General features: G+C 38.1%; 5 protein-coding genes across 5 annotated transcripts; 2 read left to right on the top strand and 3 right to left on the bottom strand.

Moving 5' to 3' along the window:
- Nucleotides 1-541: 541 nt before the first annotated feature.
- GCK72_024682 (uncharacterized protein) lies at nucleotides 542-2,952 on the bottom strand (the record flags this gene model as incomplete). The annotated part of the gene is made up of 10 exons (XM_053735993.1): nucleotides 542-615; nucleotides 665-814; nucleotides 1,067-1,244; nucleotides 1,459-1,782; nucleotides 1,827-2,006; nucleotides 2,059-2,169; nucleotides 2,216-2,283; nucleotides 2,334-2,438; nucleotides 2,483-2,572; nucleotides 2,865-2,952. 10 exons carry the CDS (start codon nucleotides 2,950-2,952, stop codon nucleotides 542-544), a joined length of 1,368 nt encoding a protein of 455 aa, XP_053579559.1.
- A 3,328-nt stretch (nucleotides 2,953-6,280) lies between these two features.
- On the top strand, nucleotides 6,281-7,889 carry GCK72_024681 (uncharacterized protein; the record flags this gene model as incomplete). The annotated part of the gene is made up of 9 exons (XM_003118168.2): nucleotides 6,281-6,331; nucleotides 6,463-6,593; nucleotides 6,642-6,741; nucleotides 6,788-6,939; nucleotides 6,987-7,150; nucleotides 7,197-7,261; nucleotides 7,317-7,426; nucleotides 7,568-7,784; nucleotides 7,833-7,889. 9 exons carry the CDS (start codon nucleotides 6,281-6,283, stop codon nucleotides 7,887-7,889), a joined length of 1,047 nt encoding a protein of 348 aa, XP_003118216.2.
- Nucleotides 7,890-11,528: 3,639 nt separating this feature from the next.
- GCK72_024680 (uncharacterized protein) lies at nucleotides 11,529-12,775 on the bottom strand (the record flags this gene model as incomplete). Its single annotated transcript, XM_053735992.1, has 3 exons — nucleotides 11,529-11,708; nucleotides 12,467-12,630; nucleotides 12,715-12,775. The coding sequence occupies 3 exons, from the start codon at nucleotides 12,773-12,775 to the stop codon at nucleotides 11,529-11,531; spliced, it is 405 nt and encodes a 134-aa protein (XP_053579558.1).
- A 49-nt stretch (nucleotides 12,776-12,824) lies between these two features.
- On the top strand, nucleotides 12,825-15,090 carry GCK72_024679 (uncharacterized protein; the record flags this gene model as incomplete). The annotated part of the gene is made up of 12 exons (XM_053735991.1): nucleotides 12,825-12,964; nucleotides 13,022-13,148; nucleotides 13,194-13,386; nucleotides 13,431-13,521; nucleotides 13,567-13,639; nucleotides 13,694-13,844; nucleotides 13,910-14,052; nucleotides 14,099-14,251; nucleotides 14,294-14,554; nucleotides 14,600-14,698; nucleotides 14,742-14,899; nucleotides 14,994-15,090. 12 exons carry the CDS (start codon nucleotides 12,825-12,827, stop codon nucleotides 15,088-15,090), a joined length of 1,686 nt encoding a protein of 561 aa, XP_053579557.1.
- A 561-nt stretch (nucleotides 15,091-15,651) lies between these two features.
- GCK72_024678 (uncharacterized protein) lies at nucleotides 15,652-20,794 on the bottom strand (the record flags this gene model as incomplete). The annotated part of the gene is made up of 11 exons (XM_003118020.2): nucleotides 15,652-15,794; nucleotides 16,136-16,273; nucleotides 16,322-16,578; nucleotides 16,629-16,719; nucleotides 16,766-17,116; nucleotides 17,168-17,283; nucleotides 17,360-17,563; nucleotides 17,614-18,229; nucleotides 18,301-18,455; nucleotides 20,308-20,422; nucleotides 20,743-20,794. 11 exons carry the CDS (start codon nucleotides 20,792-20,794, stop codon nucleotides 15,652-15,654), a joined length of 2,238 nt encoding a protein of 745 aa, XP_003118068.2.
- Between the last annotated feature and the right edge of the window lie 4,911 nt (nucleotides 20,795-25,705).

Genomic DNA, 25,705 nt, shown 5'->3' with positions numbered 1-25,705 from the left:
GATCACTGTCCCCGATTCCTGTGCCCTTTTCCGATTGTGTCTGTTTTTTGTTCCATTCTCCTCCAAAAGATTAAATTATATTTTATGCAAGAATAAGATAATAAACTGAACATTATTATATAAACTGACAGGGAGGGGGCAATGGTTTTTGACTGGATAGAAATCTGACAAGAATGAGAAGAAAGAAGAAAGAGATCGTTTTGATACTGATGAGATAACAGGAAACAGAGGGTGGACTTAAAATTGGTTGAACTTTGGTTTCAAGACAACAGTTAGTGAAAGTTTTGGAAAAAAAGAGAAAAGAGAATTATGAACGCTTTTTTATCAATTGAAGGTAGAAAAATGGGTTCGCGAAATTAGAAAAATGTGATTGACAGTTTCCAGAGATGGTTTTCCAACAAATAACCGGCAGATTGCACTTATTCACCAAAGTTCAAACATCGGGAACCTGGAGGGGTACTGTAACTAGGAACAAGTCATCACACAATTCTTTCTCACAGGAAAAATTTTCTTATGAATTTTTAGTTCTCGGGGTGCTAAGCTAGTCATGATTATGTGCGGGTGCATCGAACTCGAATGTCAGGATAGGACGCTTTTGACGTTCACTCAACAAATCTGGAACGATGATCATTGATATTTATTGTTGTCAACCAGAAACACAAACCATTCAGAATACTGTTCCATGGCAATGTCACATACGTCAGGAAAGCGTTCAGAGGAGTGCACTCAGCACGTTTCTTCTCTCGGAGTCCATGCCAAACTTGTGCAAATCCTCTCATCGACCACAACTTGTTGGTTGGACCTTCGTCAAGTTCTGTAACCCAAAGATCTTATGTCGGCTACTATCAATGTTGCGTCTAGTATCATAGAAGCGACTATTTTTTATAGGTCTTGTGGTTTCTTCTTTGAAATATCTTTAGAAACCAATATGATTACACAGATCATTCACTGTCGTGGCGAAATTCGATGTGTGTAAACCGTAGACTTTGAAACAACAAGTTCAAAGGTTCAATTTTTTTTCATTCGCATTTTCCCATTTTCACTTTCCAATAACCACCGAACCAACCATCGTCAATATTGCTTCCTTCAACCTCTGGGTACTGATTGACCGTGTCCGCCTCACTTTGCCAACGTCTCCCACGTGATGAATGAGAAGGTGTTGCTATCGAACGGGAAGGAAACATTCGGGTTCCACCTGCAAGATTAGTTTCGGACATTCGACGTTTGCCAAGCGATTGTTCGACCTGAAAAAATTTCTATTGAATGAAATGAAATTGAGAGATAGGAAAAATCACTTTCAAGGTTATTGTTCCCTTTCAGAACACTGTGAACCAAGTTTCGTTGTAACACAATTTTGAGAGAATAGTTTTGCTTTAAAAAAACATTTAGGTTTTCCAAAATTGAACGTTTCACCCGCAATAGTTTTTAGAAAACACTTTCTCTTTTCTTTTCACTCACTCCTGCCAACTCCGAAAAGTCAATGGGGTTCTCGGTGAGCGGCGTTTCGTATCCGCAATTGGGTACTCGTGCCACTGCCATTTCCGCGTATCCTTTTCCTTGAGGCCCTCGCATTCGTACAAACTCTTGCCGCCGGTCGCCAGATTTCATCAACTTTTGTGCCCATTGCCACGTCGAAGACGCCTTTGTGTCATAGACTTGTTTCAAAATCTCATATCGGATGGATCCAAGGAAAACGACTGATTCTCGGGTCTTTTGACGATCACGGGCTACTAACTCAACACAAACACACTCTCCGTCACGAACTATCACATCATTGAAGATCTGAAAATAAATGTATTGGATTGAAGTATTAGCCGTGACCGTACCTCCTCAAAACCGTCAATCGCAAAATAAAGTTTCGGATAGGTTATTTCTTCATTCTCTCCCTTACTATCCATTCGTCGACGACTTGGAGAAGGAAACACTCGTTGACAATTTTTCCGAATAATTTGCAGATTTTGAGGTCCAGTCTTTGTACAAACCGCACATGTCACGTAGAAGTCAATCTGAAATAAACAATATTGTTTCTATTAGAAAAAAACTAACTGAAAACTATACCTGCTGCATGATAATGTTAAGACAGACAGTCTCCTCCCAATTATAATTGTCATCACAGGGCGTCGGTTGGTTTTTACTATGTCGTCGGAATACTTGCAGCAGATTCTGATTCTGAAAAACAAAAAGAGTTGACAAAGCTAATTTTGAGTATATTTACCCCTTGGATATAAAACGAGTTGGTGAGTTTCGCCTGATGTACGTACCAAATCATGTCATCCGATTGTGCTAAAAATAGCAATATTTTTGTTGGATCTGGCATCCTCTGATACACTAACCTTGACACTTTGTAGACTGGCAGTAAGCATTTCCAATTATGAACTCCATGAACAGTTTTGCCCATTTGACCTCATTGTTCTGCACCATTGTGAATCCATCTCCATCTACAAAAAAAATTATTCTATCCGGTTGATTACTCTCTGAAAACCTTGCTGGGTGGCCAATTTCCGTAGAGCAGTGACGCGTCGAATTGCTTCGGCAACACAATTGCATGTCGGTTGTTTCGAGGTGTTCTTTTCTGAAATTGGAGAATGATTTCGTGTTTCTTACATTGCATGTAGCAATTTGAGATTTTGTGCGGATAGTTTTTTTTTCAGAAAGAAACCAAAAATTCATTAACCAGTAAAGATATCTTTAGTAGCGACAGCTAACTCAATATTATTCATAAGTGAAATGAGATTTGACAGGTGCTTTGTGTTCTGAGAAACTTGGTAGCATAGACCAAAAAGGATTTGTTTTGGAGCTCTGAAATCTAATTACTAATGACAGAAACGCTTTACACCAGACCGTATTGAGAAATGATAACTCACCAAGTTGATTGAAAGTCTCAAAATCCCAATTACAATTTTTCGGAGTGACCAAATCACGTATTGTCGACGATCCGGATGTGGAGTTCATGTTGTCAGCTCTTCTGCTCTCACCTCATGCTCCCTTCTGAAAACTAGAATACGTTAATGCAAATGAGAGCAAAGAGTAAGAAAAAAAGTAGTATCAAAAGAAAAAGAAACATGCTGGATTAATCCTATTATCTAGAAAAGAAGAAGAGCCGAATGCATTCACATTGGAATCACATTGTCATCGGAAGAGCACATACAAAAAAGGGAGCAGAAAGGGCAGACGGATACAAGCGTGAAAACCGAGAGCCTTGTCTTGGAGAGGCGACGGACTCACTTAACACCAAAAAGCAGAGACGTCGAAAATCAATAGGGGGAACCGCAATGAGCAACCAAATTTCAATGGGCGTATCGAAGAAAAAATGGGAGGAAAAGGAAAAGTGGAAAACGGGAAAGAGTGTGTATTTGAATTCTTGATAGATGATGGAAATTTCTCTCATCAGATAGCAAGGAGAATTTTGGGCGAGTTTTCGTATGAACAATTATAAATACAAAGCTTTTGGATTTCCTATTTTTCTTTTTTCCAGAATCTTTTTTTGAGACTGACAATAAACCACACTGAAAAAGAAAGAAGCAAAAACATCGATATGTAGACATTCATGTTTTCGTTGTGGAATGGGCAATTCTGGTGAGCCGATGGGTTTTAGAGACAAAGATTGATGCTCTTTTGGCGTTAATGCCACACCATTTCTGTCGTAGATAAAGCTGATAATCCACTATTAGTTTTTGATGAATATTGCATGTATCATCGAAAAAATATGGTGCAAGGAAAATGATTAGAAACAAGAAAACATTAATTTTGCTAATTAAGGATTCTAGTAAAATAATGACAACACATTTCCTTATGTTTCGACGCTGTTTTGTGTTAAAACTTCGTAATATTTTATATAAATGGATTATTTTTGTGTAAACTCACTGCAGCTTGGTTTTTGAATCTTTCAAGCCTTTCCGCTGGATATAATTCGATTCACTTCAAAAGAAACCCGATAAATTAGAAAATTTCTCGAAAATTCGAGTGAAAATTTCAAACAAATCTGAAAAATAACACGAGTTGCTGAACAATATCATCATTTTCTCAAAAAATAGCGATAAAAACTAATGAGAGAGTATACGAACAAGTGAAAATGAGTGAAAATGCAAACGAAAGTAGTGTTATTGACCAAAACATGCGAGAGGGGCGGCAGACATGAAGAGACGCAGAGACATCATTCGAGTAGGGGGAAAGGAAATGAGCAACTGCGCTCTGTGGAGAAACGGCGGGTGGATAGAGGTTTGAGACGGGTTTGAATGGTGGTAGATTGGATAAGATATGAGACTTGGGCTGTTTAGATATGAAACACTTTTAATTTGGAATAAATTCTCAAAAAAGTCAATTAAGCACGGAGAAAAATTATGAAAGTCACTTTTAAAAAACTAATTCAAATATTTGATAGATGTTTTCATTTTGATTACAGACGAGTTTCCGAACACTGCATCTTCTTCGGCTGACAAGGAAACGTGTTTTGAAATGTCCGGAATCATGGTACCTGTGAAATTGTACCCACACTGTATATTAGCACCAACACCACCAACCTGATACCCCCCAATTATTTGTATAAGCTCACTAGGGAAGGATCCCGAGTCGAGATGGAGTTACAGGTCGAGATATATATCACTAGAACGGAAATTTTGAGCTGATTTCAAATCTGTATTCTGTTTTTGCAGAACGATGTCGTGAAAAAAAATATTGGCGTTTTTGTGGCTTCTCAGTGCAAAAACAGATTTTTCAAGTCTCCCAAAATTAACGTTTTTCTTAATTTTTTCAAATTTTCTTGTGTTGTACGTGTATTTCCAATAATGTAGATTATATTGTTTGTGTTGGAACTTCAAAAACTTTTCAGACAAATTTTTTGTAGCAGCGTCATTTTTGAAAATTTAAGAAACTCCACAGAAATTTTTCTGAGAATAAATTCTGAAATCAAACTTGGTCAAAACTATCTTTACATCCGTACTCATACGTACGTTAATTTTGGGAGTCTTGAAAATTCTAGTTTTTGCACTGAGAAGCCACAAAAACGCCAATAACTTTTTTCACGACATCGTTCTGCAAAAACAGAATACAGATTTGAAATCAGCGCAAAATTTCCGTTCTAGTGATATATATCTTGACCTGTAACTCCATCTCGACTCGGGATCCTTCCCTAGTCAGTATATGCATATTTTATGGATCGTAACTGTATCAAATGTTCATAATCAACAACATTAATTTCCAGCTCGTGTCAACTGATATGATTTGATAAGACAACAAAAACAATAGCACCAGTTACACAATCTTAATGAATCACCCGTACCGCATCGTCGACACCTATAATTATCCCAGCGAGTGTTCCTTATCTACCTCTGCCGTTTAATTATAGAGATGAAGAAGTGAAATCTGTCATATACCATTTCAAAGAAATATGGTCTGTTGCAGGATTGATAGGAATATGTCTCCCATTTAATGAAATCGGTCGCTCCAATTCCTCAAGAATTTGGAATCGAATGGAACAGATAGAGATGAGTGTCCTTGGTACAGCTGCTTCAAACTTATCTCGGTTTTTCTTGCCTTCTCTTTTGTTTTTGTTTTATTCACTACACTATGAATCCCTATTGGTGTCAATTGACTTTGATTGGAAAATAGGAGAATCTGTTACTGACATTTTATATTTATTCCACACTCCCTTCTTGGCATTCACTTCTTTTTTTTCGATAACGGAGACACTTGTTGGCATTGCCGGCGTCACAGTCAAAAGTTTCAAATTTGACATGGTAAATAGGAAGAATGGAAAAGCTTGCATGAATCATTCAAACTTTTTTCTTGACTTTTCCGTTACTTCTATTCTTTGTGTTCCTTTTCAATCCTTGAAAGTTGCAATTTGTTCCCTTTCTGTCCTTCTTGTGAAATTTAAGCGTGCAAGTGCATATAAACAAGCAGTTGTAATGAATCTACCAATGATAAACACATTTGCAGACCACATAGACCTGCAATCGTAAACCATAAAACGGCAACACACTGCTCCGATAAACTGCTTGCCTGAATTCTCCTTACTCTTCTTCTTATTCACTTTTTTCCTCACCTTTCTCTCTCTTGGTTATACAGTGTGTAAACACGCAAAATAGAGAGAAATAAAGAGAGTGAGGAGGAGGACAGGAAGGAGGGGCCTGAACAAGGAGGAAAAACGAGGAGAAGACGAGCCGCGTGGCCCCCAACTGATAGTAACTATCAAGCGGTGCGCTGTTTTGTTTTCGCCTTCTTCTCTCCGAAAACATTATCGTCTGATGCGTGATACTGATCCGTCGACAAGCGGCAGAAAATGGCTTTTCGAAAAGTGATTAACCCGTTTCTCATTCTGTTTTTGTTCGTGGTAAGTTTTTTTTGTGTTCATTCTCAGAATTAAGTTTTAATTTATTTCTTATCTGGGACATTCTTTGAAATTTTTGACTTTTTGAAAAACTACACGTTTTGAGCAGAAATATTTTATTAAAAGTATTTCAGAACTCTTCAATCGCCGTTATTGAAGTAGACGTATCCAAAATCTCAATCAACTTTGGAAGCCAAATCAATACTTTTATTTCGAATTGTTTCGGAGTTGATATGGATTTCTATCTGTTGATTTCTACGTCAAAGTGAGTCAAAACATTCACAATTTTAAGTCAAAGCTTGCTCTTTTTCAGTTTTTCCCAAGAAAACCCATACTACATGAGACAACAAGATGCATCACAATATAGTGTCGATCTCCCAGGAACAAGCTCTTTTTTGATACAATCAACAACAGTGAGTTCTTTTAACAAAATCATTTTAATTTATTTTCACTCTTCAGGATTTCATTTCCTTGACTGGGGTTCTATCGATGAGGTGTTCCAACGGAGGAAATGTTTCTGACTCTTTTCTCATTTCAAGTCAATCTTCAAAACAGAACGATAAAAACAATCAGGATGTCAATATCCAAGTGACCTCTAACAGCTATCATTGGTAAGAATTTATTCTTTTTTTGAACAATAGAATCTCAATTTTTATAGGACACTTACTGCGACAATTAACCGAAAGTGCAATGGAGCGAACCAGTACGGATTTAATTGTAACGAACAATGCACAAATACGAATAATGACGATAACTATTATTGCTATACATGTGGTGCTAATGGTCAGAAGACGTGTTGTCCAAGTGCTGATGTTAATCCAGGTTATTATATCATGACAGTGGTTTGAAGAATATGTAATTTTTATAGACGATTGTTCTTACTACAACCATCCAGTATCTTCAACTTGGTCACCAAACACATCTTGCTCTGCGGTAAGTTTCAATATTATTTAATTAAGAATTCAATTTTTTATTTGAAATTTTTCAGTCCGCCGAAAACACTTATTTCTGGTTAATGATCAGTTTTGCTATCATTATTGCAATTCTAGCTATCCTCCTTCTTCTTGTGCTACTCGAACTTTGCTGTGGACTATTCATGTAAGACATCAGAATCAAATTCAAACTCCACGTCTTTTTTAGAATGTGCAAATAGAAAATAATCGCTGCATCGTTAGATTATGACTGTTTGTATTACACCGCCTCAAAACAATCGCATCTTTCTTTTATGCATATTTATAGGGGCGGACGAGCAGCGAAGGGAAGTGAAGATGGGGATTGGATAGTGCCAAAAGAGCCAAAAGCAAATCGCGAGCTTTATGACGCCGACATAAACCGTCACCATCAGTATAGAAGGAGGCAGGAAGAAACAAGAGAGAGTTCGGAACCAGATGAGAGGGATCGGAGGTCACCGTATATTGTGAGCAGACAAGGAATGGATAATCAGTCCTATGATGATGTAAACTTTCTACTGAATAATTAGGATTTCAGAAATTTTTAATTACAGGAAGTTCTGCGAAACGAATGGCAAGAACCGCAACCAAGACGAATTGCTCGAGTCTAAACATATCAGATTTTTCACTTATTGATCTGAACATAGGGTATTTTTATTTTATGCCAGTTTCATTCCTATTTTTCGGTTCTCATCTTCTGCCTACTCGGATCTAAATTTGTTATTGTTTACCCAAACAAAGTTCTCTTACCTATCATTCTCGGTTTTTCATTTTTTTTCTCATTTTAATAAAATCAAAATTTCTGATATTGTATCATCGTTTCCGTTTACACTTCGATTCCCAACTTTCAATACATTTGTAGGAAAATATAAATATGATAACTGAAGTGTTAGTCATCTTTTGAGCCGCTGTTGAAATTGTATGCAACATTTGATTATAATGGAAAAAATAATAAGATAATTCTTTCTTGAAGGTTGACCAATGTAAAGCTAATAACGGTTTCTAATCTTATTCCATCCGGAAAGGTCACGTCGTCGGCACCTGGCTTTAGGCCGGCATCTCAGTGATTCACACGTTCAAACACGCCATTTGAGGCGGACCGAAATACAAATACACGCGCATACACCTCAAGGATTGCGCCTACACCTTATTTATGTATCACCACAAGCCTTTCCCCTCTTTTACTCTTCTTTTGATGACAACAGTATTCTTCTTCCATCCCTTCTTCTTTTCTCACCTGCAAGTAGTGAGGACTCAGAAGACTGGTGGGCGGTCGTTTGAGAGGGTGAAGACACAACCAAGACGTTAGTGGTGCTGATAGTGTGAGACGGTCTTTCGCCGTATTTGTACGATAACACCCGCACCTCTTTCCCTCGTTTAACTCTCTCTTTCTCTCTTTCCTCATTCTTCTTTTTCTTCCACTTTCTCTTTCAGAGCTCCAAAACTATACCTTTATTGATTTCTTGTTTACAGTTTTATCCTTGACTGAAATGCGCGTGACCGCGCTATTTGTGGTCCTTGGGTTCTTGGGACGGGGTGACGCACAATACCAACAGCAACAGTTTCAAGGCGGCCAGCAAGGTGGATATCAACAAGGAGGATTCCAAGGAGGAGGTGGAGGGTCACAAAGGTATGGTAATTAATAGCACGAACATCTCTTTTCAATTATGAAATTAATTATAATGACTATTTGAATGGAAGTATTGCACTTATAATCGACTTAACTAGCGCGGCATAAAAATTTTCATTTTTTACTGCCTTAATACTAAGTTGCATGCTTAAAACATTTTTGAACTTCCTTAATTGCCAATTCTGTTTTTGCCAATTTGTGTACATTTATAATTTCAGCACGCACTCTGTCATATGTTGCATGAGTATACATTTTCTGCCACGCTGCGTTACGTTTTAAGGAGCAATAAAAACTGAAACTCATCAAAATCAAAATATTGATATTACTACCACAGTCCAATTTTCCCTATGTTTGTTCTTTATCCCACTGAAAGTCAAACCGACCGTTTCAGCAGATACCAACAGAGTCATGTTATTGTGGGACCGGGTCCGGTGATTGGCGGCGGCGGTGGCGCTAACTTTGGCGGTCAGTTCAAAGAGCAACGGACGATAAATATTCAAGAAAAGTGAGTTTTTGTTCCCACACTTACCCGGCATGCATTCTAACCCGTTCCATTCTCTGTCCTTTGAGGTGAGAGGAGAACTGAAAGGTTACGCATGAGTAATATAGAAGACAAAAATAGACGGAAATGAGAAAATGATTCATCTTTACACCTGCTCCTTTATTTCAGCATCCAAGGGGTTCAACAAGGTGGTGGCTATGGGTACGGTGGCAACTCCGGATATCAAAGCCAATATGGATCGAGATATGGAGCACAGGGTGGATATGGAAGCCAAAACGGATATGGAGGAGTAAGTATAATAATCCAATCTTAAGGAAATTCAGTTTTTGCTAATTTCAGCGAATGGGATCACCCGGAAGAACTGTTTTCTCTAATAACCCCTTAGCATTGGACACTGGCACTGGATTGATGGGTGCTGAAGTAGATCTCCAACTTATTTCCTATTCCAACACTGGATTGAAACTTCCTAATGGTACAACCTGCAACTGTCCGATTTCAAACTGCAACTATGTGCCCAGTAACCATCAAAACCAATGTCAATTCAGTTTCGTGCTTGTTATCTCTTGTGCCGAGTAAGTTCGTACCATCTGGTACCTGTATTTAACTATGAATTGAATAGAAATGAGCTTGTTGCCAACTAGGTCACTGATAGTGAGTAGCCATATTAAGTGATAAGGGTTTTGTACGTGTTGTTAAGAAGTATGCGGGCGTATGTACGCATTCGAGTGTGTATTTGTATTTGCATATTGATTGTTAAGAGAGAGGGAGAGCAGGTGACTAACAGCTCAACTGATAGTGAATCATCGATGAAATATATCAAAAATAAATGGAATGTAAACTGTAAATAAGCTTGAAGTCAAAACATGGGATTTTTTGGATAAAAAACATTTTTCAGCCAATCCATCCAGTACACTCAATCTAACTTCTATCCAGTACCAACTAACGGTATAATGACAACTGGAAACTGGACAAACCAACACACATTCTATATGACTACCAAACCGGTAAAACACAAACCTAGATATAATTATAAAGAAAAACATATTCAAGGTGTCCATTGATGTATTCGTTCAACATCTCGGAGTCGTTATGGATTCTACCAGTGGCCAACTTCTCTTCTTCAATCATCTCTCGTTGGTAGATTCATTTGTTGTGGACCTCTCCAAATTCAGTACAAATTCCAATAACCAAGCAGGAACCCAAACATTGACACTGGCTGGAACAAATCTTGGGACCCAGTAAGTATTAGAAATTTGTCTGAATTCAGCTCAGCCACAATTTTTCGAAACCAAAATTTTATTTTCATTGCAATTGCTTCAGATTGCAACTAAACATAAATGTCCAATGTATCAACAATTTTATGGGACCATATTGTGATTTAACCTGCAATAATACCAATGCTCAACCCAACCAACTTGTTGCTTGCTACAGTAACCGAACGGACACATTCTCTTTGTGCAAATGGAATGCGCAGAAAACTCAGGTCAGAACTAATCCCTTTGTTTCGAAATCTTTGAGTTCGGGTTTTGTTTTGAAAAACCGCCCGACATTCACATGATAAATGATCCATCTTATTTTTTAGGTCGTTGAATGCAAAGTATGCACTTATGGAGTTTACAACGGTGCCTGCTCAGCTGCAGTGAATGTCAATAACGTGGTAATCCTTGCCGGCTTTCTTTTAGTTTTTCTTTTTCTCTCGAAAATGTTTCGTTATTCCCACCAAAACTATTTTCAGGGCGTGGCTTATGCCTTCCGAACATGGACCATTGTTCTGGGTTGCCTTCTTGGAATCGCCCTGCTTCTTATCTTGTGCCTGATTTTGGCATATTTAATGTAAGCTATTTCTATTTACTGCTACCGACTATTCCACTGCAATGCATCTTTTTAGTTGCTTCAGAATTTTGAACCGTGCTTACGAGAAGGAAGAAATTCAAGACAACTACAGATACGAAGAAAACACAAAAACGGAGACAAGTGACAAAAAGTGAGATTTTCAATTCTATTATACCATAATTGATATTATTCTTTTGAGAACTTCTAACAACAGGAGAACATCAGGCTCCGACCATGGATCCAACGAACCATTGATAACTAATGAAGAGTGGACAAGCACATCCGCTATCCGCAAACCAGTGGGAATTCTTTCGAGACGAAATGAAGATCAATCAACACAGGAGCAAGTGCACAATCATCCAATCCAAAATGGAAACCGCCAAGTTGTGACCCATCAGCAGAACGGCGGTACTGTGAATAGAACTGGATCTGATTATGGAGAGCGGCGGCAAGACTCTCCAAGCACTGAGGTTAGAGCCTAACTAACATGCGTATTCTTGCTTTTTCACAATAGAATCGTCTTCAAATAGAATTGTAAATCTCACTTTAGACATCTAGTCTTATTGCCGGCATACTTTCAATCAGTATTCTGAAATTCTCTGAAAGTGATTAATGTTCCAGGATAGCTACTTGGCGAACGGACAAGTCCAGCATACGACCACCACGACAACAACAACAACACGTCGAGAGCATATTGTTTAAACAACTGCTATTCCCTCTCCGGCTTACCTTTTTTCTAGTCACTACACTTTTATTTTCTTTGAATTGCCCACTTTCATCGTTTCAAAAGAGGAAGAGGGAATATTATTTCAATTTACCTTCTTATATTTCATTTTCTTATTTTTTCCCATTGTCACTGTTCAATCTTTAATCCCACCTACTTGCCACGTTATGTTTTTGATAAAAAGACAACTTTGTGGCGTATTGCCGTGTGTCACTTCTCAATACCCAATGCCTTTTTTGTGCACTTTTCCAAAAAATTAAATCACTCGCCATCAAAACTAGGTCTCTCGTTTTGTCTCCCTCCCCCTCAAACAAATTTTCTCTTCAGCTAACTGTCCCACCTGAAAACTACGCTTCTGATGACTTCTATTAATTATTTTCATTGTACTTTTCCAACCATTGAAACCCGAAATGTTTCCAAGACTGTATACCTGCCTTTTGTTCAAATAAAATAAACTTCGCATCTCTCTCGATAGTGCAAAAAGAGTGTCGATTATCACCTGAAAAGCATACACCTCTGTTAGTTGATTGTAGTACAGCGGCGGGCGACGACGGCGGCGTCCACCACGCTCACTCACATATTTGCATTCGCGATCGGTGTTGCGACGATAAAAAGAATATTTATTCACCGGCCATTGATACTCTTTTGAGAATTCAAGACACCCTACTATGAGGTTGGTTTCAGCACGCCTAGAATGTCAGTTATCAGTGATTCTGCTTCGATTTGCCACATTTCCTTCCTTTTTACCTTTTTTCTCGAGTCCTGATGACTCGTTCTGCTTTGATTCGTTATCGTTCGCCTTTGCCATTTGTTCTCCCTTGTTGCAACCCCTACGCTTTTTTTTTAGTATTTTTTAGATGTATATGGCAAAAGAAGAGTTTGAATTGATTGATAGGACAGAAACATCAAACTGCTCTACGATCACAACACCAAACAGCAAAGTGAGGTTTCGATTTCCTGAGAAGAAAGAGTTCTGGTTATCGAATACAGGATCAAGGTATGTTGAAATTTTTTTCAGGTTGACTAGTCATCTGTTTTGAAAAAAAATTTACAGAGCGTATGTCTTCCGGTTATTCACTTGTTTTTATGCTATATTTATTGTGATTGCTGGAATTGTTATAGAACTATCAAATATTATCGCAGCTACAGAAAACACCGACAAGATCAGTGTAAAAGATCTGGTCAGTTACTTTTTGTCTTTTCCTGTAATCCAAAATGTTGTCCAGGTTCTCGGAACATGGCTACTCGGTGGCTCCATCGTATTCATTGCGTACTGCTCATATTTAGTCCATGATATGCATTTCACAATAAAACGACGTCGTCAAAGTCTTCGAAATAGTGCTATGAGTGACGGGACGGGACCAGAAGTGCTTGCAAACACTTCAACCGGAAGCTTATATCTACGACTCGGTTGTGTTTGTGAGTAACATTTCAGAAATACATTTTCAATATAACTTTTACAGTATTTGGTATAATTGGTGTAGTTTATTATCTCCTCATTTTTGTGATATGTCTACTGGGATGGACTTCAAACGAAGGAGAATGCAGTGCCATGTGAGTAGTAGGAAAATTATCCGAATTCACTTGTATACATTTTAGATCAGATATTCTGAATATGATGGCAGCAGTATTTATATTTGTGCAGATGTGGTTTGTCTATTGCAATGGAAAAGTGAGTTTATTTGCAAGTTCAGTTGGTAAATACCGTTCTGTACCGTAATATCAGATCATATTCACCGGAGATGGCAACCTTGCAAGGTTTGGGTTGATGCATTTAACTGGGACCAACTTATGGATGTGGCTCCGTTATATTCTCTATGAGGAAGTTGAAACTATCAAAGAAATCAGACATGTTCAACACGAGAATGACTCCAGAAGTAAGTTAACTGTCATCTAATCGTACAATAATTATATTTTTCTGGTCTCGGCCATCACCATGAAGTAGAAGAACCATGCAAAGGAGTCCTTTGTGTTTTCAATGGTTACAACGAGTTCATGTATACATGTGTCGTCGAGTACTCCCTGATTTGCGCTGGTGTAGCTTTTGTTTTTTGGACTAACTTGGAGAGACTCAAGAGGGATCAAGTGAGTATTTCTTGAAACTATCTAATCTGCAACAAATTATTTCTAGATGGAGAAGAAAATGAGAAAACGGAGTATTCTGAAAATTGACTGCTCTCGAACTGCAGAAGGACTATTCGCTGGGTTTGCCTGTATCATCATCACTATAATTGCAATTGCTCTGTTTAATGCATACTCATCTGACAAAAATGTTGCACAATGGGTACGTCAAGTGCTGTCAAATATACTAGAACTAATTTTTCAGATTTTTGCTTGTACGAACATGATATTCTTTTTGGTCTCCACATTTTTGGTGATTTTCGCATTTTGGAGGATGAAATATTTGACGTTTTTAATGGAAGACGACGATCGAGAAGATGACAACGCCGAGTTACTTGATAGAATTCTGCTGGTAGTTGGCTTGATGGGAGAACTCACATTCTCTATTGGTGGAATCTTGTCATTTGTGAACAACATGACAATTGGCCTTCCGCTCATCATTTTTATCACAAATGTTCTAAGATTGGTATGTTTCTAGAAGATTGAATGTCATTAATTAGTTGGTTTTTAGATCCAAGTGACATTCCAAAGTGGATTGATTATGGTTGCGTCTCGGTTGAGATTAGAAGAAGGCAACGCTCATATGCTCAGGTACAAGCCAGGAAAACAGGTAGAATCAAGAAAATTTCTTATTTTTTAATGTACTTTTCTAGGTCATCACTATGTTGCTTATGATGAATTGTGCACAGTTCCTGATGAACATCTTCGAAGCGCAAAAGGCTGGAATTAATGATGAAATGATAGCTATGTATGGATCATATTACTGGGCAATTATAGTTCGAGGCTGCTCACCACTCACTATTTTCTACAGGTAAGAAAAGTTTACATTTTTCAGTTTTATTAGTTGAAAATGATACAGAAGTTATTATGTTATCGTGATACACGAATGACAATCGAGTTTTCAGATTTCACAGCTCCGCGTGCTTCGCCGAGGTCTGGAAGAAGACTTTTAGACCACCGAAGAAACCGAAAGAGCACGAGGAAGAGCGTACCCAGCTGTGATAATGTTGAATGATGTGAATTGAAATAATTAATAAAGAGATTGAGAAGTGAAAAGAATGGAATTAAAGTCAAAAGTGTCAACAAGCCAATTTGAACCAAAAATGATTATGCTCAATTGTCGGCGCAATTGGGACATGGGAACGATAAAACAGAGGTGTAAGTTAGGAACCGGAAATTATACAAGAAGGAGAAAACAACTCATCAGAAATCGGACAGTGTCTGGTTCGTAGTTGAGTGATGACTTTGGCAAGACGTTCAAAGACAAACCGACAAATGTCACGATTTTTGACGTTAGGGGGACGATAATCTTAAGAAATTGAAGGGATTTGCTGGTTAAGGTGATTCGTCACCAGGATTATGAAACAGCTACCAGAAGCGACCAGAAACATAATAAATTAACAAAAACCCTAGGAGAAGGATGGAGTACGAAAAAAGACGAGGGACAGAAAAAAGAAAACAAAAGAAAAAAGAGTAAGGCGAAAAAAGGGAATAGAAGTAAAAACTGAAATACTGTAGGCAGGGAGGTCAGGGACCCGCGGGATAATCGGAGTATTTTAGTGATTACTCGCTGTCATCAATCTTGGAGATCTCGTCGTCTTCAAAGGTGGCTCTCTTCTTTGGGATAGCTGCTGGCGATTCCTCACTGATTGCCTCATCTGGGTTGATGACGAATTGCTTGTTTCCGCTGGTGATGGTACGGGACACTGAAATTATACTTTTTGAAATTTTGGTTTTAAAAAATATTTTTCGAAAAGATCATGATCCCAAAAGGTGTGAACCAGAGAATTCCGACTTCCGACTTCCGTGCTGTTTTTTTTACTTCCGACTTCCGACTTCCGACTTCCGGATTAGAAATTTTACTTCCGACTTCCGACTTCCGTTTTGGAAAAAATCACTTCCGCGCAACTCTGGTGTGAACCAAAATTTTTTGAGAATATCTTTGAAACTATAGTCAAAGTTTTATCGTCTTTTTTAAAACTCCAACTTCCCAGTTAGGTTATTTTTTATTTATACTACAGTGAAATGTATATTCCTCAAAACTTACATTTCTTGGCAATTGGCTCTCGAAGTTGCTTCAATTCAACACTGTCGGCTCCGCTCATCGAGTTGTGGCGACGGTTGTAGCAGCGGGCTCTCTCGGCATCTCCTGGGTTGCTGACGGTGTTCTGGTTGTTGTATAATTCTGGAAGTGTATGAATTTATTTCCAGTTTAACTTTTGCGGTGACTTACGATTTGGATCGAATGGTGGGCGTTTCGATGCGCTAACTGGGCAGGTCAAGTAGTTATCAGCCTCGGTTGGAATAGCATAGATGAAATGACGGGAGTAGCGTGTTTGGTTTCTGCTGACCGGGGTACGTCTTCCGGTGGATTTCTGGCGATCATCTCCATCATCAAGGCTTGAGAAGTCAACGAATGGAGCAAATGGAGCAACAGTTGGACGGCTGATAGATGGGATCTGGGTGTGGGAAACTTCTCCGTGGCGAGTGCTGAAAATATGAAACGACTATGAAACGGATGAGAAATACAAGTAACATACAGATCGGTGTGACTGCGTTCACCAATACGAAGTGCAGTGCTGACAGCTTTGGGAAGTCCAAGATTTCGGAAGGTCTCATCGGTCGGGAGGTCTGAAACATTCGATTTATTTTTCTGAAATACTTAAAACCTACTTACAAGTGTTCTCTGAAGCAAGCCATCTCTTGATATACTTATCGTTGAAGTTAGTGAACCACGTGAGAACTTCTGGATCTTTCTGTTTGATTCCATCGTCACCGGGGATCTTGAGACACTTCATGACAAACTTGATAGTGCAGCCCTGGAGGATAGAGGTGATGAAGATCATAGCGAGAGTGGTAGTGACGAAGTAAGGCTTGGCTGGGATGATTCTTTCGTCTATAATTTGGACGAGACCGAAACAGACAGCTCCACGGATTCCTGCGTGGGTGACAACCAATTGATCGGCGAATGGAATTCGATCCTCCTTCGAGGCAAATAGATTGTAGAAGGCGGAGAGGGCGCAGGTAACTGAAAAGTTAATTTTATGTTGTTTCTTGTTTTAAGTTTGCGGTGAGTTACCTATGAAACGGTAGAGCGTGCAGCACAAGACAGTGATAGCAATGAAGTAGTAGTCGAACTCATGGTTGTACGAGACAAGAGAGACACCGAGGTAGAAGAAGATGCAAGACTCGGAGCTGAAAATTGATTTTTACTATTTCAGATTTTTTGATGTGACCTGTCCCAGCCCTAAGAATCGAAAAAAAAACTTACAGCGATGATCCAGTCTTCGAGAAAGTGAACGCAGCGAATTCCATTTCCACACACATGTTAGCCGCCATGTAATACGACATGATTCCAGCACAGAGGATGGAGGCGAGAATTCCAGAGTAGTGACCAGTTTCAGCCAAGAGGTATGCCAAGTATGGGCAGAACAGTTGGAAGATTGGCTGACTCATTTGATGGCCGACCATGTTTCTGCAAGCATGCAATATTTATAAAGTTGTATCATAATAGAAAATTCTTACTTCATGATGAAAACTCCAAGGAATCCGACGATTGCTCCACAGAGAAGACCAGCTCCACAGACGATGATAAATTGAACCAAGCAGCTTCCAGCAACCGAGGCAATAGTGAACATTTCGTCAGTGGCATCCGAAGTCTTGATGACGTTGATGGAGGTACGGTAGAGAACAATGGTAACAGCGTCGTTGCAGAGAGATTCTCCAAAGATAAGGATGAAGAGACTCTTCTTGACATCTAACTCAGCGAAGGTACTCAAAACAGATACCGGGTCGACAGCACTGATAAGAACTGAGAAGACGAAAAGATGGAGAAATCCTGGCTTGAAATCAAAGAGAAACTCGATGGCATACATGGTGCTGGCCAAGAGCAATGCATGAATGACAGTTCCAAAGACTGCAAAGAGAAGAATCTTCGGAAGAGCAATGGTGAACTCCTTCTTCTGCATGGACAATCCGGCGTCATTGACAATAGCTGGGAGGAGAATCATAAAGAACATGAAAGTGTCCAGTTGTCCGGGGTCGATCTTGAGTCCAGCCTTCACTCCGGTAGCCATCAAAACTCCATACATCATGAGAACAACGGATTCAGGGAGCATACGGAGTCCTGGCCAGTGGAGAGCTGAAACAGGAAGAAATTACATATTTTGATAATTGAAAATTCTGATTTTGGCTTGAAAATACTAAACATACTCGGTTTGGCAAGAGTGACGAGAATGATGAGGAACACGAAGGCAAGTGGTTTGGTGGTATGTTGGAAGTCCATGTGGACTGGATCCAACAGATGCTTTGCTTCCTCGATCTCCTCTGGATTTGCATTTTGAACCCATTCTCCTTCGGCTTCCATACTGAAAAATTATCAGATAACAAAACTAAAAAAAATTGTTGCGATGAAAAAGTTGGGAAATCTCATAATAGCAAATGTCTAGCGTCACAGGAGGATATTTATTTTATTTTTCATTTGACACACTCAGAACCTCCCCCTCTTTTCACTTTTCTCTCTTCCTCTATTTTTGCCACTTTCTCACTTTTTCAGTTATTTTTAAATTGGAACGATGCAAATTTCCTGTCTCACAAGGTAGCCAGCAACAGGAAATAGGAATCTTGGCTAGACCAACCATTGATACACAAAGTTAGAACGTCAGCAGGAAAACAACTAAAAATGAGAAATGAGATGTGGCAAAAAATAAGCGAGAATCAGACAGAAAAATTGGACAAAAGCTAGGAAAACAAGTGAAGAGAAAGAGGAAATGCTCTCAGTTTTTTCTATGGGATACCAGATTGGAAAAAATTGTAATATATTTCGAACTGATAGAAAGTGTGAGAGAAAAAAAACTAAAAATGAGAAAAAATGAGAGGAGGGTGACAGACGACTTCAAGTAAACAATGAAAAATGACGAATGAGATGAGATAACAACTTCTGAAGGCTAGTAGGAATGAAAGTTGGAAATGAAGTTTTTTCGCTCAAGAAGACGTCTGATTTCTGAGATGTGAGCACCTTAGTGAAGCAAACACATGACGAGCTCATGATGTTTCATGTTGTTCAGATAGGCGGAAATTAGACGAGAAAAAACAACTTGGTATTTTTGAACCTTCTGGTTTCGTTTTCTTTGGTATCTTCTCATGTTCAAAAATCTGAGAGATTCAACAAATTTAGTGGTGTGCTACAAACAAACAGAAACAAATCTCAAGTTTCACTATTGTCCTTCCCACAAACGCTTCCTTTTCTTATTTTTCTACATTGTTTCCGTCGGGTCACAGGATTGTTGAAAAGAGTGTTTTAGTGCTTCATCCTGACCATTTTATGACCGAAAAACCTAAGATCCGTCTCAAAAACTGAAAATAACACTAGTTCTGTTTTCTGGAGTTCTGTGTTCAATAGAACAGAAAATTTGAAGCGAATTAATGAACTCAAGCAAAAAATGGCTGGTCGAAAAGAGAGAAGAGGGGTGAATGTCCCTTCCGTTTGTCACATGATTTTCACATGGCCTCAGTCTCAGAGCTATATGTTTCGTTTGTGACCCTATTTTTTCTATTCTCGTTTGAAGAAAAAACGACGACAACAAAAAAGGAGATTCAGAAGAAGATTACCCTGGGTAAGAAGAGCAGATCTAATTGTTTTCCGGCAGTTCGAAACAATCAACTTGAACGTTTTCAGTTCTGTAGGATAAATTGCACTTTATTGAAATATAATTTTGTGTCTACGAAATCAACTAGTTTTTAAAATTTAACGCTAAAACTTTTTTGTTCGAAATTTTGCAATATTAATTTTTGTTTTTCTATACGTTTTTTAACGAAATTTTCAGGGGGAAGAAAGAAGTAATTCATGCAATAATAACGTCTAACTATAAGCTGAAAAAGCAGAATTTAGAGTCTCGGTGAATGTGTTTTGAATAACAATTTCCTACTCATCGAATTTTCAACTAACTAAAAAAAAAAGGAAATATATCTAATTTTCACTTCGAATTAGAAAACGAGATGACCAAAATATTCCGACGGCGAAATGTTTCAAAAACGAAATATATGGAATACGCGCCGAGGGGTCAAAATGGAATAAAGGTTGCGGGTGTAATGGCGCTTTGGTGCGCGACGGGTGGTACGCTGTCACCGCTTTCCGAGTTGTTCTAAGCAGCAGCTGCGTTGAACGAGAAGACACAAAGGTCGTATCTTAATGATGCGCAGGAACATATGTTAACTGACCCTTCATCAGTTTCCGAGGTGTTGTTGTTGCTTTTCGATTCCTGAGCGGCAATGTTGGTGATATTTTCCTGACTTGGTTGATAGCTGAGCAACTTCTGAGCAATGTCGTCAACAACTGAAAAAGTTCATGTCATTTTTCATTTATATCAACTCGCTGGAGTTCAAGTGATCTTCATCATTGTCTATTCTTTCTCAAGTCACACTTTGTCTGCTCTAATTCAGAAATCACAAAAGCAAAAAAAAACAACAACGTTTGATCTCAAAGAGTGGGAATAAACGGCACCACTACTATGGGATACGAGACAAAAGAGAAGAAAATTTGTTTGCAAAGTGGCGGATGTATTCATGTGTCACTCAGAAATTACATTATATTACACGATTCTTCTCGGTTTACTGGATGTTTGATGTTGCATAAGAGAGGGGCAAAAAACCTACGAGTTCCGTTGGCGGCATCGTTGACGCAGATGACGTTGAAGGCGAATTGCATGCCCAATAGGACGATGAAAGTCTCCTTGATGTTCACTGGAAAATCTGACGTTAGCTTTTAGAATTTTGACGTTTGATGTCTATTGGGGTCGTAAATTTTCAAATTGTTCAATTCAAATAAAATCTTTGATAGTTTCTTCACAAACAGTTTTGAGAATCCTCCAAGCTCTCAATTTTTTAACTCACTCATTTTGCAATGATTTATTGGACCTGATGGTCCTTTCACAGATGGTGATCAACGAGAAGTTTGAGGTTTGCTTCCGAAACCTGCCAACTCTACAAAATATGGTCATAAGGCGAACAATTTTCTCAAAGTGGAAAGATATCAGGTTTCGGCGAGGATTGATTTTCCAAAATAAACATTTTTTGGCTCATTGAGGAAAAATTGAGCTGAGAAATAAATGAGAGGTCTGCAAGTTTTAGTGCAGTAAGAAAGAAGAAGAAGGAAGTGTTGAAAGGAATAATATGAAAAAATGAAGACAGTGAGAAGAAACGAAGAATGACGATGTTGGTCTTGGTGGTTTAGATTATGTAAATAAGAACAGAAGTAATTCAGTCTCCACTTTGCACGGACAATTAAAATCTGTAGGGGCAATCGGATTGAGGACGAGTGGAGAAAAAAGGAGAAAAAGTGCGTCTAAGCAGCAACCTTGGATGACTGAAATGATTCATGAGACTGGAATGGTGTCTTATTTACCGAGAAACAAGGGGAAAAACTTTTTGAGGTAGGTGGATTGAGGAACAAACTGTATGACAGTCTACTCCTCTTGCTTCTTCCGAAAATGTTCAAAAACAATACGCGAGTCATGGGAACCGAGACGCAGATCTGTTTTATGTTTTTCTTTCTGCTTCTATGTATGGGAATTTTTTTTCTTGAAAGTGTGAACAGAAAAAACTTTTACTCGAGTTGGAGTGCGTTGACCTTTCCAAACAGGATTTTAGGTGTCTACGTTCAATTTCAAAAAAAAGTGTCCATTTACAAGAAAGGACAAAAATCTCGTTTTTCGCGAAATGGAAGAAAAATTATTCTTCAGAAGGTAGAATGTCTAACTATTTCTATATAATTTTTGGTCTTACATATCAGAACTTTTTTGAATAAAACTATTTTAAGAAAAGCTTATTTTGATATTTCGTTATTGTTAAAATGCATACTGCCTATTCAGCTATTTTTGTGTCAGAAACTGTATCGTCATGGAACCAAAAAAAGCCAGAGTTGTATTGTTTTCTTGAATATCAAATATGGGAAAAAGGAAGAGACACCTGGTACAAAGAGCTTGTCCTGACCAAACATGTGAAAATCAAACCGCGGAGGCGGCAGAAACAAAAAAAAACATAGAGGGAAGAGACTCAAATAATGAAGCTATATCGGAAGTGTGCGCTAATTGTTCTCACTAAAGAAACGAGAAAAAGAGACAACTATAGAATGATTTTATTAGGTAAAAAGCAAGGAGATTGGTGGAATATAAGATCAGAAAAAGGAGAAATCTCTGAGGAGTCATATTATATTTGATTCAAACTACAATATGAGAATTATCATTTCAATTTTATGTTTTTGAACAGAAAACGGGTTCTGAACTACGAGAGTATCATTAATTAAGACAAAAACCTCTTTCAAGTCTCCCAAAATAAATTTTATAAAAATAAAGGACGTCTGAACAGGAAAGGAACCCCACAGTTTTAAAGAATAGGAACAATATAAGATGATTCCGTGAGACTTGAAAAAAAAATAACCGTTCATGATTATTCTGCTTCTAGCATGACTCGGAGTAACACATGAAGCGAGAAAAAAAAAGAAAGGAATTTCTTCTCAAATTCTATGAATCAGATTTCATGATTTCCGGAAGATTAGAATTCAAAACAAAAAAACAAACGATTAGAGCTCATTTGTATTTTTCTTATTGTATTTCAGAATAAATTGACAAAATATATTCCGTGTACCCGCTGAAATGAATGGAATTGAGATAGATGGGGGAATCTGACCGATATGTGGAATGATAATTTACTAGCAGTGAATTTGCATGAATCAGTCTGATTTTTTGATTCATTAGTCCTTCAGTGTTAGTATAAAAAAAGGGAAAGTGAGGGACTCATTGGATCTATTTGTTCGCTGCTTCTGATGACATTTTGGTGCCTAAATGTGTACCCATCCCTTTAATTATCACTACTGCGTTCTCATTGTGCAGTACTAGCTTGAATGACCCCCCTCTCCATTCTTTCTTCACATTTCGTAACTCAAATGGTTCTCATTCCCATTTCGTTTGAGTCTTACTGTATTCAAATGAGTTATTTTCGAGTGGCGTGGGAAGGAAACTCAAAGAACAAATATAGAAAACTCATTACAAAAATGAAGAGGGAAAAGGGGTTACTGACCTTCATTATTCAAATGTTAAGATTGTATGTTACCAGCTAACGCTGACGCGCCAGTTCATATGAAAACTTATTTGACTCTTTTTTTGTATTATTGGAAATAAAAACACAACGCGGCTATTGCGGCGGACAGACAGACTCATATGCAAGAAATGATTGCAGGAGTGACGTTCGAGAACGGAACAAGGTCAGAAAGTACATCTGGCGGAAAAATGTCAACATTCTGGCTTTTTTGAACGTGTTGGTTCATTTTTTGTATGAGATATGTTCAAAACATATGGGAAAACATATAGAGTATATGCTGTAGTTTTGTTTCTCTTACTGACTGAAGGAAAAACAAAACACATGAAGATCAATTAAGCAATCAATCCCCAGTCCTCTTCTTCTTTTCTACAGGTTACAGACCTCAATCAACACACTGGAGTAAAGCAGTTATGTCTTGAAAATAGTCAGGATGTCATTGAACAAATTGAAACTGCGACACCTTCCTAACCCTGCTGAAAGTTGACACACATCCACTATCACCATCCCCTTTATTTTTTTCTACCGCTATCCCAAATTTTATAACTCCAATCTTATCACTATCAGTGATCTAGCTTTCCCTTTTCACAAACTTATCTGCAAAATAAAAATAGTTCCCAACTCTAGGATTGTTTCCAAGTTGTCCATAAATAGAAAAACAGGAAGAAAGTGAGAGGAAAGAAATGCAGATGTTTTGTAGGGGAGGAAAGTGTAAGTGAACAGGGTGGCCAAGTGAGACGGTTTAAATAGTACGAAACCAAGCTCCACCCACCCGAAATCTCGGTAGATCCGCCCACTTCACTTATTGACCTCTTTTTTTTAATAGAATTAAAAACTCAGAAGAGACGCAGAGCACATCTTCTGTATTTGGATGCTATTAGGCGGAGGTACAGTATGGGAGCAAAATGGAAGGTGTCCAACCTGGTTCCGATTACACTGATTGTAAAGGAAACAGAATTTGCAAGCGAGAAGACACTTTTTTGAAGTCTGATAGTCTTGACTTCCGTAGAAAATTTCTTCAAAAGCCGGAAAATACCACTTCAAAGATTCTCATTCTGGGAAAAACAGTCTGATAAATGTATTTAAAAAAATCATTATGTAACACTAATTGTTCTTGGTAGAAATAATCTTAAACTAAAAGAGAGCTGATCAACAATATAGTCAAAAATATTCTGAATAGTTCTCAACACGAACTACGTTATTCCTCACAAAATCCCGGGCCAACCCAAATCTATAAAGTTGAGGAGTGTTGTTTGTTTCAATCAAGGTTGATTGAAAGGTTTAAGAGACAATCTCTGACTGCCTCGAGCATAGGCCTACAGGCCATGTTACACATGTACCAAAGTGATCCGTTTTGGCTGATTTTTTGATATGTTAGTACCCTAGAAATTCTAAGAATTTTATACTATACCAGATTAGGCTCCGCCCCCTTTGACCTACCGAAACGATCGATTGAAGTTGAAAAATGAAAATTTTTCTTTCGAAAAATAGGATCAAAATCTTTTCAGAAATGAATTGCCAGCCTCACTTTGTGCATTTTACAAGATAACAACTTTTCTCTAGCTTTCCTGCTTCATATAGAAAAAATCACTTTTTTGAAAATTTTCTCATTTTTTTCATGTTTTTTGGATTTTTCGGGTGATCGAAGTACTGTGGTCCGAAGTAAATTTATGATGATAAGAGACATATTTGTGTTGGCTATTTGAAAATATAAAGACTTTCTCCAGATTCCACTGTCTAGGTGAGTTACGATCAAAAAAGTGACGAAATTTGATGCATTTCAACGTACCCCCCTCCATGGTAAAAAATGGCTAGGTGACAAAAATTAAAAATATCTCTGATTCGAGTTATTTAGAGCTAGAATAATGCTCACACAACTTTTCAGACAATTCTGGCCATGTTTCAGTGAGTTACAGACACCTCCTCCATTTTTTCGAATCAAAAAGTTTGAGCTCTCGTAACTTTCCAGATCATAGCTCAAAATCTTAGAAACTTCAGGAAAATGGTGAAACATATTTCAACAATACAAATAATTAGCTGAAAGTTGATTACAAAGAAAAATTCTGGTTTTTCATGTGCCAGAATAGCTGACTTTCGTAGATCCATGAAGCTAGCAGATATAAAATGAAACGAAAGTTGAACAAAAACATAGAAACTGACTTTCAGCTAATTATTTGTGTTGTTGAAATATGTTTCACCATTTTCCTGAAGTTTCTAAGATTTTGAGCTATGATCTGGAAAGTTACGAGAGCTCAAACTTTTTGATTCGAAAAAATGGAGGAGGTGTCTGTAACTCACTGAAACATGGCCAGAATTGTCTGAAAAGTTGTGTGAGCATTATTCTAGCTCTAAATAACTCGAATCAGAGATATTTTTAATTTTTGTCACCTAGCCATTTTTTACCATGGAGGGGGGTACGTTGAAATGCATCAAATTTCGTCACTTTTTTGATCGTAACTTACCTAGACAGTGGAATCTGGGACAAGTCTTTGTAGTTTCAAATAGCCAACACAAATATGTCTCT

This window comes from Caenorhabditis remanei, chromosome X, assembly GCF_010183535.1.
Source record: "Caenorhabditis remanei strain PX506 chromosome X, whole genome shotgun sequence".
Lineage (NCBI taxonomy): Eukaryota > Metazoa > Nematoda > Chromadorea > Rhabditida > Rhabditidae > Caenorhabditis > Caenorhabditis remanei.
The sequence above is the reverse complement of the archived record's forward strand: the minus strand, read 5'-3'. Positions and strand labels throughout refer to the sequence as shown.